Here is a 14,520-nt window from a genome sequence, read left to right on the forward strand (position 1 = left end):
CTTGAATTGTATAGATAAAAGAAGCCAAAATGAGCCTCACAATGCCAACTATTTAGTGCGCCATTGGACGCAAGCCGTCTGTCAATCACAGGAAATCCAAGTCTCTCTGTGACAAGCCTTGGCTTTTGTCCTTAATTCTGGGACAATTAAGTGAAACCGCGATGACAGACATGCACACGTGCCCAACTCACAAAACCTGCATCTGTTAAACATCCATTATTCTCTTCCCTTGTCCTGCAGAGAGGGAAAAAAATGCCATGAGCTTCTGAGTCAGAATTAGGCTGGACCGAGTGCTCCACTGCTGCCGGAATCCGATCCACTGGGCACACAAGTGTGAAATTGGTGAGTAGATTACATGTGAGGGCTGTGATGTGCCAGCAGCTGGTCCATCGTTACGGGTCAATACTGATCAAACATGGCTGATAATGTGTGCAGTGAGTCCATTTCTTTCGCTGATCGGTGCAGATATGAGGACACGAGTGACTCCTCTCATTGGAAAGAAAATTTATTTATTGATAGAAATCCATCATAAAAGACTTTACAGTTTAATCTCCACATAAATGCTAAAACTTGATTCATTTTTACATATAATATTTTACAAATAAGGCAACCGAAAATGTATTTTTACTGCACTACAAAAACCATGTCATTTTTTTCAGTGTTGCCATTATTATTCCCTGATCACATCTAAATGTACATCTAAAAAAATAAAGGGAAAGAAAAGGCTAATTGTATCATATATGCTCACATCATCAACTCATAATTGAAGTTTTGTACTGGCTTGACCCATTTGCAGCTCTCAGCTAAGCGATCAAGGAACCAATAAAACGCCTCATTGCCCTCTGTCAATACACCTGTCTGACCTATTGGCTGAGGTGGAGAAGGAAGCAGATCCATAGCATTGACAGCCTCCCTCTTCTCCTCTGCTTTCTCATTAGATCCACTCTATTAAACTCCTTATGCATCTGTCTGTAGGCCATTGGCTGGGCGCTGGGAAACAATTGGAAAGCCCTGTGGGCGACTGGTGAGCTCGACTACGGCTGAGGAAGCGACTGAGAAGGAGCTGAAATGCACCACATTTACAGGCGGCGGAAGACTTCTGTTGAAGGCAACAGTCGAAATTGTCTATGAGTAGGCACAAATTGCTTGTATGCTCTTGTGTGATGCTGTGATACTTTTGGGGGGTTTTAGCAGGCATTGACGAAAGCAACAACATGTGAGAGACAAGAGCAGATAAATGATGTGTTAAAAGACATTTTAGAAAAATAAACGTATTCATTCTCTGGCGAGTTAGATGAGACATACGATACCACTGGAAAGAGGGAACTGTTTGTTGCACTTTATTATTATTTTGTATTAATGTGTAAGTTTGGACTAGTCTGACTTGCCGCTGAAGCCTCACATTGGAGACAAATACGAGAGTGGTGATGATCTGCTCATCTAAACGAATAATCGCTTTCTACCAAAATGTCGAACTCATTCTTTCAGGTTTGTTCATGAGAAATAACATGACTTTCGGTAATGCTGACTATGTGGTTTCTGTGTTTGGATTGTACAGTATACTGTACTGTATGTGAGCTGGGTGTGTGGCCTCATTCAGGGGTGGAGTGGAGTCGAATGGGACTGTGAGCCACAGAGGAGGCTGCAGGGTCAGACATGTCCGCGGTTGTCACTCCCATCTTCTTCAGGGTACGCTCATCTGTCACTGAGATCGAGCGAGAGAATGTCGGACGAGACGCAGTCGGTGGTCCTGAGATAGATAGATAGATAGATAGATAGATCTTTATTTGCTTGGACAAAACAAATGTATTTCACGTGAGGAAAAACAACAAGACAGAGATAAAAGAGGAAGAAAATCAAAAGAGACACTTAGAAGGAGAGAATCAGAGCGAGAACTGTTTGCGTTTTCAATTTATTTAAGTGTACTTAAGATCTGTGTCGTACACTTAGATTCACATTAGTTAAAACCCTTATTGGTATTCAACTCATGCGCTCTGCGCTTTATTAGACTCTCTAGAGTAAATGACATCCATTTACTTTTATTCTGGCAGATGAATGAAAGGAATGAAACCGAACTATCACTTGGTCTGTGCAGAGATAAATGCAGTAGCAGAATTCGGCCTGTAGGGGGTCAAGTTAGTGCAGCGAGCTGCAGCAGGTTGAGCAATGACTGCAGATTTGTTGCAGCTTGCCGTCTCTCATCATCACACACAGAGGGAGAGAGGGAGAGAGAGAGAGGGGGGGGGGGGAGAGAGAAAGAGAGAGGGAGGGAGAGAGCAGGCGGCAAGATGCTACAGGCCATATTGGCATTTCTACTGATGATATCGCTCTCATCCAGCTGAGGTTCACCAGACTAACCAGAAGGGGGCATGGTGACCACACACACTAACACACTCACACACACACACACAGACACACACACACACACACACACACACACAAACACACACACACACACACACACGGTCGGTGGCCGGACACAGACCCCTACCAGGGCTGACATTTGCAGGTAACTGCTGCAGTGGCTGCTTATTGATGGGGACCGTTCAGCAGGTGGCTGCATTACACTGTTTATCAGACCGACGCAGTGGCATTATCACTTCATGAGCCGGCCTACACTCTTCTCCCCTGCAACATCTGACTGTCTGTCGTCCTTCTCTGGGCATGTGCCCTCTGTCTCTGCCCCCACACTGCTCCTTGTGTCGTGAAATGCGTCCTGACTGCTCTGCCACAGACGTAAACCAGCCATGTGGGTAACAGCTACGCCACTGGTGCTGCAACCACCCTGTGTTCAAGCATGTTTGCACTACAGCCAGCGATGGACATCATGGCAGGCTGAATAAATACCTAATGATATAACAAAGTATGTTTTTTGCCTTTATATTTCCTTTATATATCTAAAAGTGATCATTTTCACAGTGCACAAATATACATTTCAAACTTACTGCTCTTTTCATCTCCTTCCCTGCTCCCTCCCCGTCTCTCCCTGTGCCGCTAGCCTCCAGCTGTAACATCTCTCCTCTCCCTCCTCTGTCTCCCCTCTGCCTCCCCTGTATCCTCTGTGGTATTTCAGTACAGTGCAGGAGAGGAGCTGCAATCTCACCTGTGTTGTTTTTGCTGGATTTGACTTTGCTGTTGGTCTGCTCTTGCATCGCCAGTTCGTACTCTCTCACCTCCTCCAAACTCAGCCCTGTGGGGAAAGCAAAGTACAGCTGTAGACACTCAAAGCATTAGAGTGGAGTATGAAATATTAAGAATGAAATAAAAATACAACAAAATACAACTGCACAGCTCTGAATTTTCAACCTTGTATCTAAAAATGTAGGACTGCTGCGTCTGACCCACCGTGCCATTCGTCTATCCATGCTACTGCCTGCCTGTGGCCAACCAGAAGGATGTCACGGATGTTCTGTGATAAAACAACAAACAAAAATCACAGGAAATGTCAATAAAACCTGTGCGGCCATTTGTGTGAAACGCTACATTTGGCACAGAATGACATTGTCAAAATATTGGAGATACTTTAGTGTAAGTACTTTAAACAACTGAAGCCATGGTTGAGATAAATGGAAACTTATCTCACATTAGTGGAAACTTATCTCAGCGGTATTATTTGCAGTAGCCTAGTCAAAACTAAAACTACAGTCCCATAATCACTGGCTATGCTTTAACAGTGTGGGAAAAAGAAGGGGCTGTTGCTAGTTTTGCTTTTAGTGCTTTCAGTTTTCCTTCATGCTTCATTGCTTTGCTTCATTGTGGAGGATAAATTTGTTGAAAGTGATTTTACCAACGGGCGTTTGACTCATTCCGCTCACCTCCATTGTGAGAAACTCTGAAAACCTTTGCTTTCTTTGAGCTGTGGGAATAGATGTACTTTTAATGGTCTGTGGTGCAAACCAATACAGCACATTACCTTATAAATCTGATGTAATGGTGGATTGCATAAAAACCAGAGCTCACCTGAGGCCAACAGCCTCCTTGGCATTGGGCTTGGTTGCCATACTAATGTCTTTAAGTCAATGTGGAAATGATTTATGATCATCATTTATGATTATGATTGGTTTATGTGTGTCAAATTGCAACACAGGGCATATTCAAATAAAAATTAACCAATCAGGATAATTCGGGGGTCATCACTTCACTGTAGATGTACAAAATGAAAAACTCCAACATGCAGTGCTCAGATGGAACACAGCACTTTCCAATTAGCTGTAAGTTCTAATTCTCCCACCTTGTATGACACCTGTAAGGGCTCGTAACTGTAATTGCAGAATCTTATCTTGTTCCAACCCTCTTGACAACAGCACAGGGAAAAGGCATGATGTGAAAAAAAGAAGAAGCATCGTCTCACTCTGTGTATGAACTCCTCAGTTCTGGTCTGAAAGCCGTAGACCTCAAAGCTGCACTCCACCCGCTTATAGGAGCACATGATGGGCTTGTGGCCGTCCCTCCAGCCCTTCTCCAGGGGCCCTCTGCCAGTTTTGTTTGACAGCCATTGACTAAGATCCTGCACAGAGCAAACAGTAGGTCTATATGTTACTTGCTGAGTCTGCAGAAACTTTGACCCCGTGAGGCGTCTTCAAGGGGAACTATGGATGTGTATATGCGTATTTGTACTGTGTGTGTGTGTGTGTGTGTGTGTGTGTGTGTGTGTGTGAGTGTGTGTGTGAGAGGAAGAGAGAGAGAGAGAGGGAGAGAATGAGTGTGACAATAATTGTGGAGGTGCAAAGAGATTGCTCAACACATCCCATCGGCGGAGAGCAGGATAAAAACGCATTATGCATCTGTGACCAAAGGTGATTGGAAAATGTTTGTTTTTGTGAGCCGTGTCACCTAATATGGAAATTGATGTGTTTGCAAGGTTTTTGTTTGTTTGCCTGTGCATGCGTGTGTGCTCGTGTATATGGTCTATGTATATGTGCGCTTCTCTGCACACCTTTGTGCACCCAGGCCTGTGAATTGACCTTTATCTCCAAGGACTTGCAGGCAGTAAAGCAGTGTAAAACCTTGGAGAGAAGGGAATGAAGACAGGCAGCTTTAAAAAGAGGCATGAGTGGTATTACTGATTTATGCTCCTTCACATGAAAAAACACAAGTGCATAAAGTAAAAACTGTTCACATCACCATTTGTGAGCTGTTATCCACATAGTGAATGTCCATTATAAGTCATTATCTCTTAAAAGAATCAACTTTTTTGAAGATGTACATATTCACTTTTCTTCTAACAGTAAGTGTTATATGAGAAAATGTTATCTCCTAATGGGTGTGAACTTTCCACAACAATCAGTGTGTGTGTGTACTTGTGCACACTGTAGTGGGGGCTGTGGAATGATTAAGAACAATCACGCAGAAAGGCTGCAGGAGAAGATAATAATAACATTGGCTGTATGTCGCAGGTGACTGTTTTTGTTCTTCTACTCTTTATATATCTGATTACCGGTGTGTTTTGGAAGGAGGTAGAAAAAGGAGATGATTGGATCTGGGGAAACAGACCAATGAGCCAAATCATCAACAAAGAGAAGGGCGCAATGTTTAAGATTTCAAGAGGTCCAGACACTGAGATTCGGTTATTGTGGAGCTTTGCATTCAAGCGTGTGAGTTAGCGCAGTTAGAAACTGTTGAACTGAATCGCACTGTCAGGTTCACTCCATTTATATCAATGAGGGTAGATACAGCTCAACAGCTCCACAAACTACCTCCTCGAAAATGATTATACAGTTAAATCAAAACCTCTCTGAAACCAAACCATCCTGATAGGAGGTTTAATTGTTGTATTACACTGCTAGGTGCTAGGTGTTCCCTAATAAACTACCAACTGAGTGCAGTCGCCAAAGATTTTCTCAACCCCAGTGATTTGTTTCTGCCTTTGCTTACAGCACACGCACATGTTTGTGTGTTTGTGAGAGTACAGAACGTACCTCCGCCTCTCTGTAGTTCTTTTCTGGGATAGGGTCACTCAGGATATCCAGGAAACTCACACTCTCTGCTGGGGTCGCCGTGTCCCCAAACACCTGCATAAAAACAGATGGGGGAGGTCATCCAGTATAATGAGAAGAAGACACACACATACAGTACACACACTCCCTGCACACTCTCACACACAGTGGAGAGCTGGATGAGAGTAGATGAGTAACTGTGAAGAAAACTGAGGTCACACACCATAACGCCCCTCGCTATATCCCACCCGAGGCCCTTGGAGCAAATCACACTGGAGCAAATAGAGGATAGAGCAGACAGAGAGGGCAGAGGAGGGCGCGAGGAAACAAAAACACAAGGATGTATGAGGGATATTAAAAGTGCGGGAACAAAAACAGCTGTATGAGAGCAGAACACACTTTTCCTTGAGAGGGAATGAGGGAAACTCTGGAGCAGGGGGAGACTGCACTTCTTAAAATGTGCCCACAAAGCCTCACTGAAGTTGTTCATTTCACAGCTGAAACAGATGAGAGAAACCTGCCGTTGGGTGATTCCCCGCCACGCTCCTGTGGTGCTCTTGTTGGTCTGTGTCTACTCGAGGTCTCACTCCCTCTAATGGAATGTGTTGCAATAGCCCGATGTGTTTCTGTGTACAATGTGCCCGGGGCATGACGCTCTCACGGTGTCATTGTCATTGTTGTGCTCTGTCTGAGACACAGAAAACCCATGTGTGTGTCCCAAACTTCAGGGAAACTCTAAAAGTACTTAGGATATGCATTGAGAATGTTGCTTAAGTAAGATTGCAGCAGGATGTATATATTGAAAGGTGGACACCACTAAAGGAGGTAATGGGAGAACACATAATTGAAGGATTCTGTACTTAAAGAACTGTGATATCAAGGAGTACTATAATAGGACCCCTTTGGTATCTACTGTAGGTATAAAAGACTGAATGAGTGGATTTGTGTATGGTTATGGTTAATTTTATTTTTGATATGTTTGTGTTTTATGTTCTTTTTCTTCATTTTATAACAATTTGTTTGGATTTACTTTTCTACACACCATCTACTAATCAAGAACTCACAAGAATTGTAACCCCCTGTAAAGGAAAATGTCAATGTATCTGAAAATATGAGAGGGGTTGAGAAATAACCAAATATAAATGTGTCAAAAAAAAGAATATGTTGCGCCTGTTTGTTTGAAGTAACCTCATGTAACCTGTAACGATGTGACAAGAAAACTAGATACAACACACATTTCTTGGCAAGCAGAAGTCTGTAACCTTACCGATATTTTGATACGTTGGGCCTGTTTCTTGATTCTTTCCACAACATAGACACAACCACATGCACATGTAGTTGCTAAGTTCTCTGTTTGTGTGTGTGTGTATGTGTGTGTGTTGGTCTCGGACAAAATGCGGCATAGCAGCCATGATTCCCATGTTACATGTCTGATTTATAAATCTGCGAATTGTGCATTTTGTGCTTTTCGTGGTTTCCTAGTAATGGGCCCGTCAATGTGATGAACATTTTCGTTGTGCTGCAGAGAAAACTGCAATCCCCCTGTCTTCTCCTCCCCCTCTCCCCTAATCACTCCATCTTCCTCACCTCTCGCTTGCGCTCAGTTATACTCACATTGTCGTTATCGCCGTTGTTGTTCTCGAATCTCGTCTCAATACGGATGCTGAACTTGGGGAGGAATGATACCTACGGGGTGACAAGAGGTAAAAATGGGAGAAATTGGTTGAGGGGCAGAGATAGAGAGAGTGGAAGCAGTCTGCAGATTAGATCCACTGATAGTGCAAAGAGATGAGCTCTGTTGCATTCATATACAGTAAATGATGTGTGAGAATACTTACTGAGTACTCTGCAGCACCAGGGACATTCAATATGGATAGGGAAAAACAGCATTAGTAACTCATACATGCATGAGAACACAATTGCTCTCACACACACACATACACGTTTCCACATGGGAATACATGCATACACGGTGATAAATATTTGATGGCACTTGGAATACCAGCTGTTATAAGTAAAGAACTTTTTGTATAATGCATTGAGGTGAAAGTGATCCGCTGTTTAACACAAACAAAGGCGCACGAGAGCACCTGTGATGGTGTACGGGTAAAAGTTCCAGGCCGTTTCTGTCACATAGAAGATTCGCGGGACAAATGCTTTCACCCAGGATGGCAGCTTACTGAAAGACAAAACAGGCAGAAAAAAGAAACACAGTCGGAGAGTGGTAGAGATTATGGAGGTAGACAGAGAGCTCCCAGATTACCTGTGGGCTACTCTCACCATAGCGGTGGTTTGTATATGACTCATTTCCAATTACACCTGTGGTGATGAATTGTTACTGCTGCTTCTATGTCACGTCAGAACATGGTTGAGGCCAAAATACATTCTGCAGCAACTGTACTTGTACTGTACTTAAGTGTAGTGAGTATGTGTGTGTGTGTGTGTGTGTGTGTGCGTGCGCGTGTGTGTTCTAGTATATCTTTACTAATGCAGACCAAATGTCCCACAAGCACAGAGAGATTAGGAAAATCCTCCACAGTGAGAACATTTACTTCTTTAAGAGTTTATTTTAGGATTAGGCCTTCGGTTTATAGTGGTGATTAGAATAAGAGTCGAGGTTACATTAGGGTAATGAGCGGGGTGAGCTCAGGGTTAGGAAAGGAATTTAGAGTTCAATAAGAATATAAGAATTCCATTTATTTATTTATTTTTTTAGACTCTGCTTCCACTATAATCAAAACTCATTGATTAATGGACTGTCACCCGGAGCACAAAGCAAACAAAACAAATTTCAGCCCAAAAACTGCAGCCACACCTAGCTTCAGATTCCTGTAGCTGAGCAGTCATTACAGTACATCATTTCAGTCCTTTTATTGCTCTCACAGTTCTTTGTTTACTTCTACTTTGCTGTGTTTAAATCATATTGGTAAAATATAATCTGTTTGCTTTAGGCAAATTCAGAAATCATTAGGGTAAAACCCAATTTTAACACAATATTAGCACTTCATGGGTCATAACACACTATCGTATAACTCCTTATGTAAAACACGCTCAGCTTGTTTGTACAGAGATAATGAATGATTGATAACCCATGGTGGTGATCACATCTATTGACATTCATAAAAACAGATGTATTTTTATAAAAAATTTGAACAAATGCATTACAAGCAATAGTTTTATATTTTGGAAATATTCATAATCCCATTTTTATCAAGTTACATTAGAAAATGGATACCAATCTCCAGTCTACATGTTAAAAATAAGGTTTGTTGATTAAATAAACCAAACATATAGATAAGATATTCTTGCTGGTATGCGTTTTAGAGTATTTATGCTAAGCTAAGCTAACTGGCTGTAAATGGATACTATCCAAAAGGAATAAATCCTCTCATGCAACTTGCTGCCAGAAACTGAATAAGCATATTTTCCAAAACACCAGACTATTCCTGTAATGAACTTATTGTGTTTAAATGTCCTACCACATCAACAGCATAACGTAAATTGAATGTATGAACTTAGAATTCAATTCAAAACCAAAGTTTTTGATACCCGATTAAAGTGTGAGTAGGCTTTGCAACACTGATTTATTTTCAATACTACTACGGAAAAAGAATCAGAGGCTAAAACCTCTAAACAACATATTCTGTAACCGCCACCATCAGGATGACGTGGACGTGTTTTCGTCTGCTGGGAGTCTGTACTTAATCAGAAGCTTTGCTGGATGGTGAGATCATGGAACAATAGCATTTCCACTGGAATCCCACAGTAGGCGCCTCAACATGTTTCAGATAGAATTAACTTGGACTTTAGATGTAGGCAGGTTACGCTTCAACGTGGGTGTGGCTGCGCTGAAATGATGTTTTATTGCTTGTCAGTGGTGATACATGCAACTCTCATCTATGGGACGATACGCTTTACAGTGGAGCGAGAGATCAAAGCTCAAACACAATCAGTTATCATAATGGCAGAGCTGACAAACCTGCGGATAAGGCCCAGGTTGCTGAATCATTAGAGACACTGTCGTTAGTTAGAGTGCACTCTACCTGCAGAGGTAGATTCGCTTCTCGGTCAGCTGTCCCGGGCCGTGCTGGGGGTGGACATTTGACTCGTTTCTCACCACTTCCACCCCTTCGCCCCCACCACTCTGCTCACAGCTGTGCTTACTGATCATGTACAGCTGCCCAATCCTGTACTGGAGCCAGAGGAGAGGTCGAGGATGAGGTTGATGGTGGTGAGGAGAGAAACACAAACGTGTGGGAAAAAGAATATGAAGCACACGGCAAAAGCATCTTCCTAATGATTCCACCTGAAGTCACACTGTAGACTGTTTACATTGCTGCGCCGTGATGTCACAGTGTTGAATGCAGGTCTGTTCTGTGACATAAATCCTGGAGACCGAAAAATACCTGAGAGGGTTCCAGATCCATGACGTCAGGCTCATTTTAAAGACCCTAGAGGCGAATTTGTGACTTGGGGCTACGTAAATAAAACTTGCCCTGACCTGACATTTTAGCAGTGGTATAAACTGAAAGGCATATTGGCATCTGGAGTGACCATCCAGATGAACTCACCCAGACACAATCAGTGTTGTCTTTTTCACAATTTACAAAATTAAAGGCTTTACGCAAGAAAAATAAAATTCCACCGAAGCTGCTATAACCCTCTGTGCCTTGTGTTAAAGAACTTTGTTTGTCACTTGGTAAACAATGTGTTTGAAGTTAATACAAAAATAAAATAATACCGTAAACTTACTAAACTGTGTGACTACAGCCATCATAATGTGATTCATTTTGTTGCCCTATATTGTTAGCATTATTTTAAGAAAAAGGAGAAACAGCAAGAGATGGGTGGATGGACAGAAGGAGTTTGCCATCCTTCACTGTACTGTTGACATCATGTGACACTCCTCCTTCTTGTTCCAATTACCGGGGAATGTCAACATTCAATACTTACTTATTGTGTACTCACATGACTTAATTAATCATAGTAATGAGTGCTTTTACACTGACTTTAGACTAACAGACTGCACATTAATGAGTTCCTCCCACACAGGCTGTCAATCTTTTTTCACTTTTCAGAAAACAAATCTCAGCAGGAAGTTAGGAGAAGAAGTATCCGTCCCTAAATAACCATTATTTTCTCTCAATGTCCGTGATGAGCGATGGGTTGAGAAACTTTTCCACAGCTTTTGCCGTGTGTGTTTTCGTCCAACTGTCGCTCTCAAAGAAAATAAAAGGAGAGGATCGGTTTACAAGCTGGGAGTTTGTCACGAACTCCGGAAAAGTAAACATAGCTCATCAATGCTCGGGGCTGGGGTTTGACAGCAAGTGAAATAAAAGAGAAAAAGGAAAGAAACAAAATGAAGTTTAGAACAACTTTTTAGAAACGTGTGATAAATGGTAAAAGCAAAGTCCTGAATTTGTTATGAAACACTGGATCTGTTCACTGACAATGAAAATGAGACTCTCTATAGCAAAACCAATAGAAAAAAACGTGTCCTGATCCTTGATTGTGTACTCATCTCGTGGACACAACATTTACCCTTATCCCTATATGATAACCAATACCTTATTCCCTTTAAAGTGGTGAACTACGATACCTATTAGACCCTTTAAAGTTTCCATGTATTAGTGCTTTAAAATACTGAATCAAAACAAATTTCATGTGACTTTTCCCCCCAGTCTGTTGAAGTTTCTGTCCCGTTCTCAGTGACTCAGAAGACTCCTCGTGTCTGTGCCGACTTGTGCTTTTTAATCTTGATGTCCGGCTGTTGCCACAACACTAACTCGCCAAAAGTTCGGGCTCCTACATGCAGGCGCATTTAAATGGTTACTAATGGTTTTGTTGTGTCCCGTTAAAAAGAGGTAACACTTGTGCAAACATGTATTTTTGGAAACAGATAACTTAGTAGAGATCTGTTTTCTCTTTGACATTAAAAACTGTTTGTTTTCTCGAGAATCAAATCCCCACTTATTCACTGCTGTAAAGAAATATAACGTGAAAACTTCCAAGAGGAGACTCTTTTCACTGTACATGATTGTGATGTGACAGACTCATTTGACAATTGCTTGTGACTTCGATTTGTGACATACATTTCCCCCCCCGACATCCCTGCAAATATTTCATCAAGCTGGGGGTTGACGGCGGGTCCGTGGCACAACCTCTCTTTTGACACACACTTACCCTTACTGCATATAAATTCATACCCTAACAGTGTTATAGAGCACGTTTGTATGCAGCCTAGAAGTGATGTCTGCATGGTAAGTGATGGAATTACTGTCTGAATTTCAATGCACATTCAGGCGACACTGACGTCGTGAAATGATGTTGGTTCAATTTTCATGTTGGTCATATATTTCAACCGCCTGACGACGTCAAGGTTCAGACGTTGTTTAAGCTGTTTTACAACATAGAAACGTTTGCCGGGATATGGGTGCCAGGATTTGGAGCAAAGTGTGTGTTGAAGGAGCCGCAGACTGAACCACTTTCCCACCGCGGCGGCCGAGCTACAGCCGCCAGCTATTCCCACAGCAGAGTACAATACTGAGCATTCCTTAACACAGTGGCGCTGTATCGTGTTACAGAAGTAATGCTGGGAAATCAACACTACTGCGTCCTTTTATAAATGGAGCAAGGGTTAAGACACTGTGAATGGATTCAGGGTAACTGTCATGATTCCATAACTCCTCAAATAGGCCGCACTCAAACTTATATTACATCCTGGCAAAAGAGGATTTGCTGCGAGCTCAAAGTTTCTGTGCGTGTCCTGTCCTGACACTGTAAATCCTATTCTGGACTGCTATTTGTCACTGTCATTCCTCTGGTAACAGGTACAATTGAAGGAGGGGGGGGGGGAGGGTACAGCAGGTGATAATGACATTGCTTTTGAAGGACACTGCGTCGCATAGACTCCCTCGTCCACCCACCCCCTTCTCTCTAGCGGGATATCCTTTGTTTAACCTGCAGGCCGGATATCTTTGTTTGAGTTTAGATCTTGAAAAGCTGTAACCAGTCCGACGGGTTTGCGTTGGCTGCCAGGAGTGCTACAGAGAGCGGGGGGGGGGGAGCAGGGAGGCAGACAGATGGGGAGGTAATTTAGACGCAACAGCAGCGCTACAGTATGATGCCACCGGCCAGGTGTTGTGCGTTGGCTCCGTCACATTGGCACAGCCTGTTGGTGCTGAACATACCGGGCAACCCAGTGTGCCATAGCTCCCGCAGAGCAGCCGCAGGACGCCTGCGTGCTCTGTTGGCAACTTTCTTATCAGCGCATTAACACTTTTAAGATTACGAGCCGAAGCAACACTTTTAAATAAAGCCCCTTTCTTTTGTCTTTCAATTTGAGCTCGTAGGAGGGCGCTGTGTGTGTGTGTGTGTGTGTGTGTGTGTGTGTGTGTGTGTGTGAAAGACAAACACACTTACCTCATCCACAGTCAGTGGCATACAAACGCGGTACTCTTTCATCAACATGCTGCTGTTACAGTGAGGACTGTCTTTGTGTCTGAGCTGGAGTCTGTCTATCTCAGCGGTCTTAGTTGCATAGTAGACACGCTCAAACAAGCCACACTGCTGCAGGACCGCGGCGACCTCTTTTCTGACGCTCTTCTTCCTTTGTTTTGCTGATGTCAGTAGTCGATGGATTGGAGTCCGTCCTCCCTGTCAATGAGTATCCTCTGTTTTCCTCACTTTACCACCTCGCTCACTCCTCACAGCCTCGTCTCTACTTGTTTCTTTCTCTTCCTCAGTTAATCTGCGACTGCTTAACTGCTGTCAATCCCTCCCAGACTTGTTACTTCTGCTTTTGTAGTCTCGTGCCTCCAGCTGCCCCTTTCCGTTTGCTGTTTTTCCTGCTTTCTGTTTTCTTTCTTACGCCACACTGTGGGAAAACCTGGGGTTTATCCGAGCAGTAAGGTTGAAACCAACTAGTAACTAACTCTACCTGTTCTTGCACTTCGCGCCTTCTCTGGGCTTTGTTTAATTCCGCCTCAGACTTCTCATGTGTAACCTTGTTGTCTACTAGGTGCTCCTCCCTTTCCCCTCAGCCGATCTCCTCTGCTTTCAGTTCACCACAAATTCCTCTGCCTGTTCCCGTCTTATCTACTTTTTCTCTCCCTCCTTCTCTCCCTCCCACCTATAGTATCTGCTCCCCGCCTACTGTACTTTCCTACCTCCCCCCCCCCCCCTCCCCCGCCGCCTTGTCCCTCCCTCTCTCTGATTTTTATCTTCCACCACTATTTTCTACAATATCATCCCCTATCATCACTCTATATCTGGCAAAATTAAGTCACGCAGTTTGTTAACATCAGCCTTTGAATTTGAAGCACATTCCTCACACGGGACGCCTTAACTCCTTCCCAGCACTCAGGGTGTATGAATGGCTGTCACACAAGGGTAGTCAGAGTGGCCCGTTGGATTAAATATTACCAGAGCCATGAGGACTTCCATTAAGCACAGCACCTCACTCGCTTACAATGTATCACCTCATGACCTTCAGCTGGGTTTAATTGAATCTGCGTTTAGTCAGTGAGTAGTTGAATCGACGCAGTCATAATGTCCTTGAGTTGTGGGTCAGTCTCCTTTTGTC

The 14,520-nt window shown here is 43.1% G+C and overlaps 1 protein-coding gene across 2 annotated transcripts; it reads right to left on the reverse strand.

Annotated features, from left to right (window-relative positions):
• Positions 1-489: 489 nt before the first annotated feature.
• pitpnc1b (phosphatidylinositol transfer protein cytoplasmic 1b) lies at positions 490-14,023 on the reverse strand. Of its 2 annotated transcripts, none has more exons than XM_035634442.2 (10): positions 13,359-14,023; positions 9,980-10,123; positions 8,027-8,115; positions 7,775-7,782; positions 7,551-7,622; positions 5,919-6,011; positions 4,352-4,507; positions 3,346-3,409; positions 3,104-3,190; positions 490-1,750 (listed from the first exon to the last, which is right to left on the reverse strand). In XM_035634442.2, exons 1-10 carry the CDS (start codon positions 13,361-13,363, stop codon positions 1,593-1,595), a joined length of 876 nt encoding a protein of 291 aa, XP_035490335.2. In that variant the 5' UTR covers positions 13,364-14,023; the 3' UTR covers positions 490-1,592. The 2 variants fall into 2 exon arrangements, with proteins under 2 accessions (XP_035490335.2, XP_035490329.2); XM_035634436.2 differs by having other exon boundaries at positions 9,980-10,128; positions 13,359-14,022.
• Positions 14,024-14,520: the final 497 nt, after the last annotated feature.

This window comes from Scophthalmus maximus, chromosome 1 (genome assembly GCF_022379125.1).
Source record: "Scophthalmus maximus strain ysfricsl-2021 chromosome 1, ASM2237912v1, whole genome shotgun sequence".
Classification (NCBI taxonomy): Eukaryota; Metazoa; Chordata; class Actinopteri; order Pleuronectiformes; family Scophthalmidae; genus Scophthalmus; species Scophthalmus maximus.

Bases quoted from the DNA above. Each gene is read 5' to 3' on its own strand.
- pitpnc1b (XM_035634436.2), bottom strand. From the start codon at position 13,406: ATGTTGATGAAAGAGTACCGCGTTTGTATGCCACTGACTGTGGATGAG. The intron at 4,508-5,918 runs GTACGTTCTGTA...TGCTCTGTGCAG, and splicing joins AGAACTACAGAGAGGCGGAG to GATCTTAGTCAATGGCTGTC. The intron at 3,410-4,351 runs GTGAGACGATGC...GTTTTATCACAG, and splicing joins CTGAGGAGTTCATACACAGA to AACATCCGTGACATCCTTCT.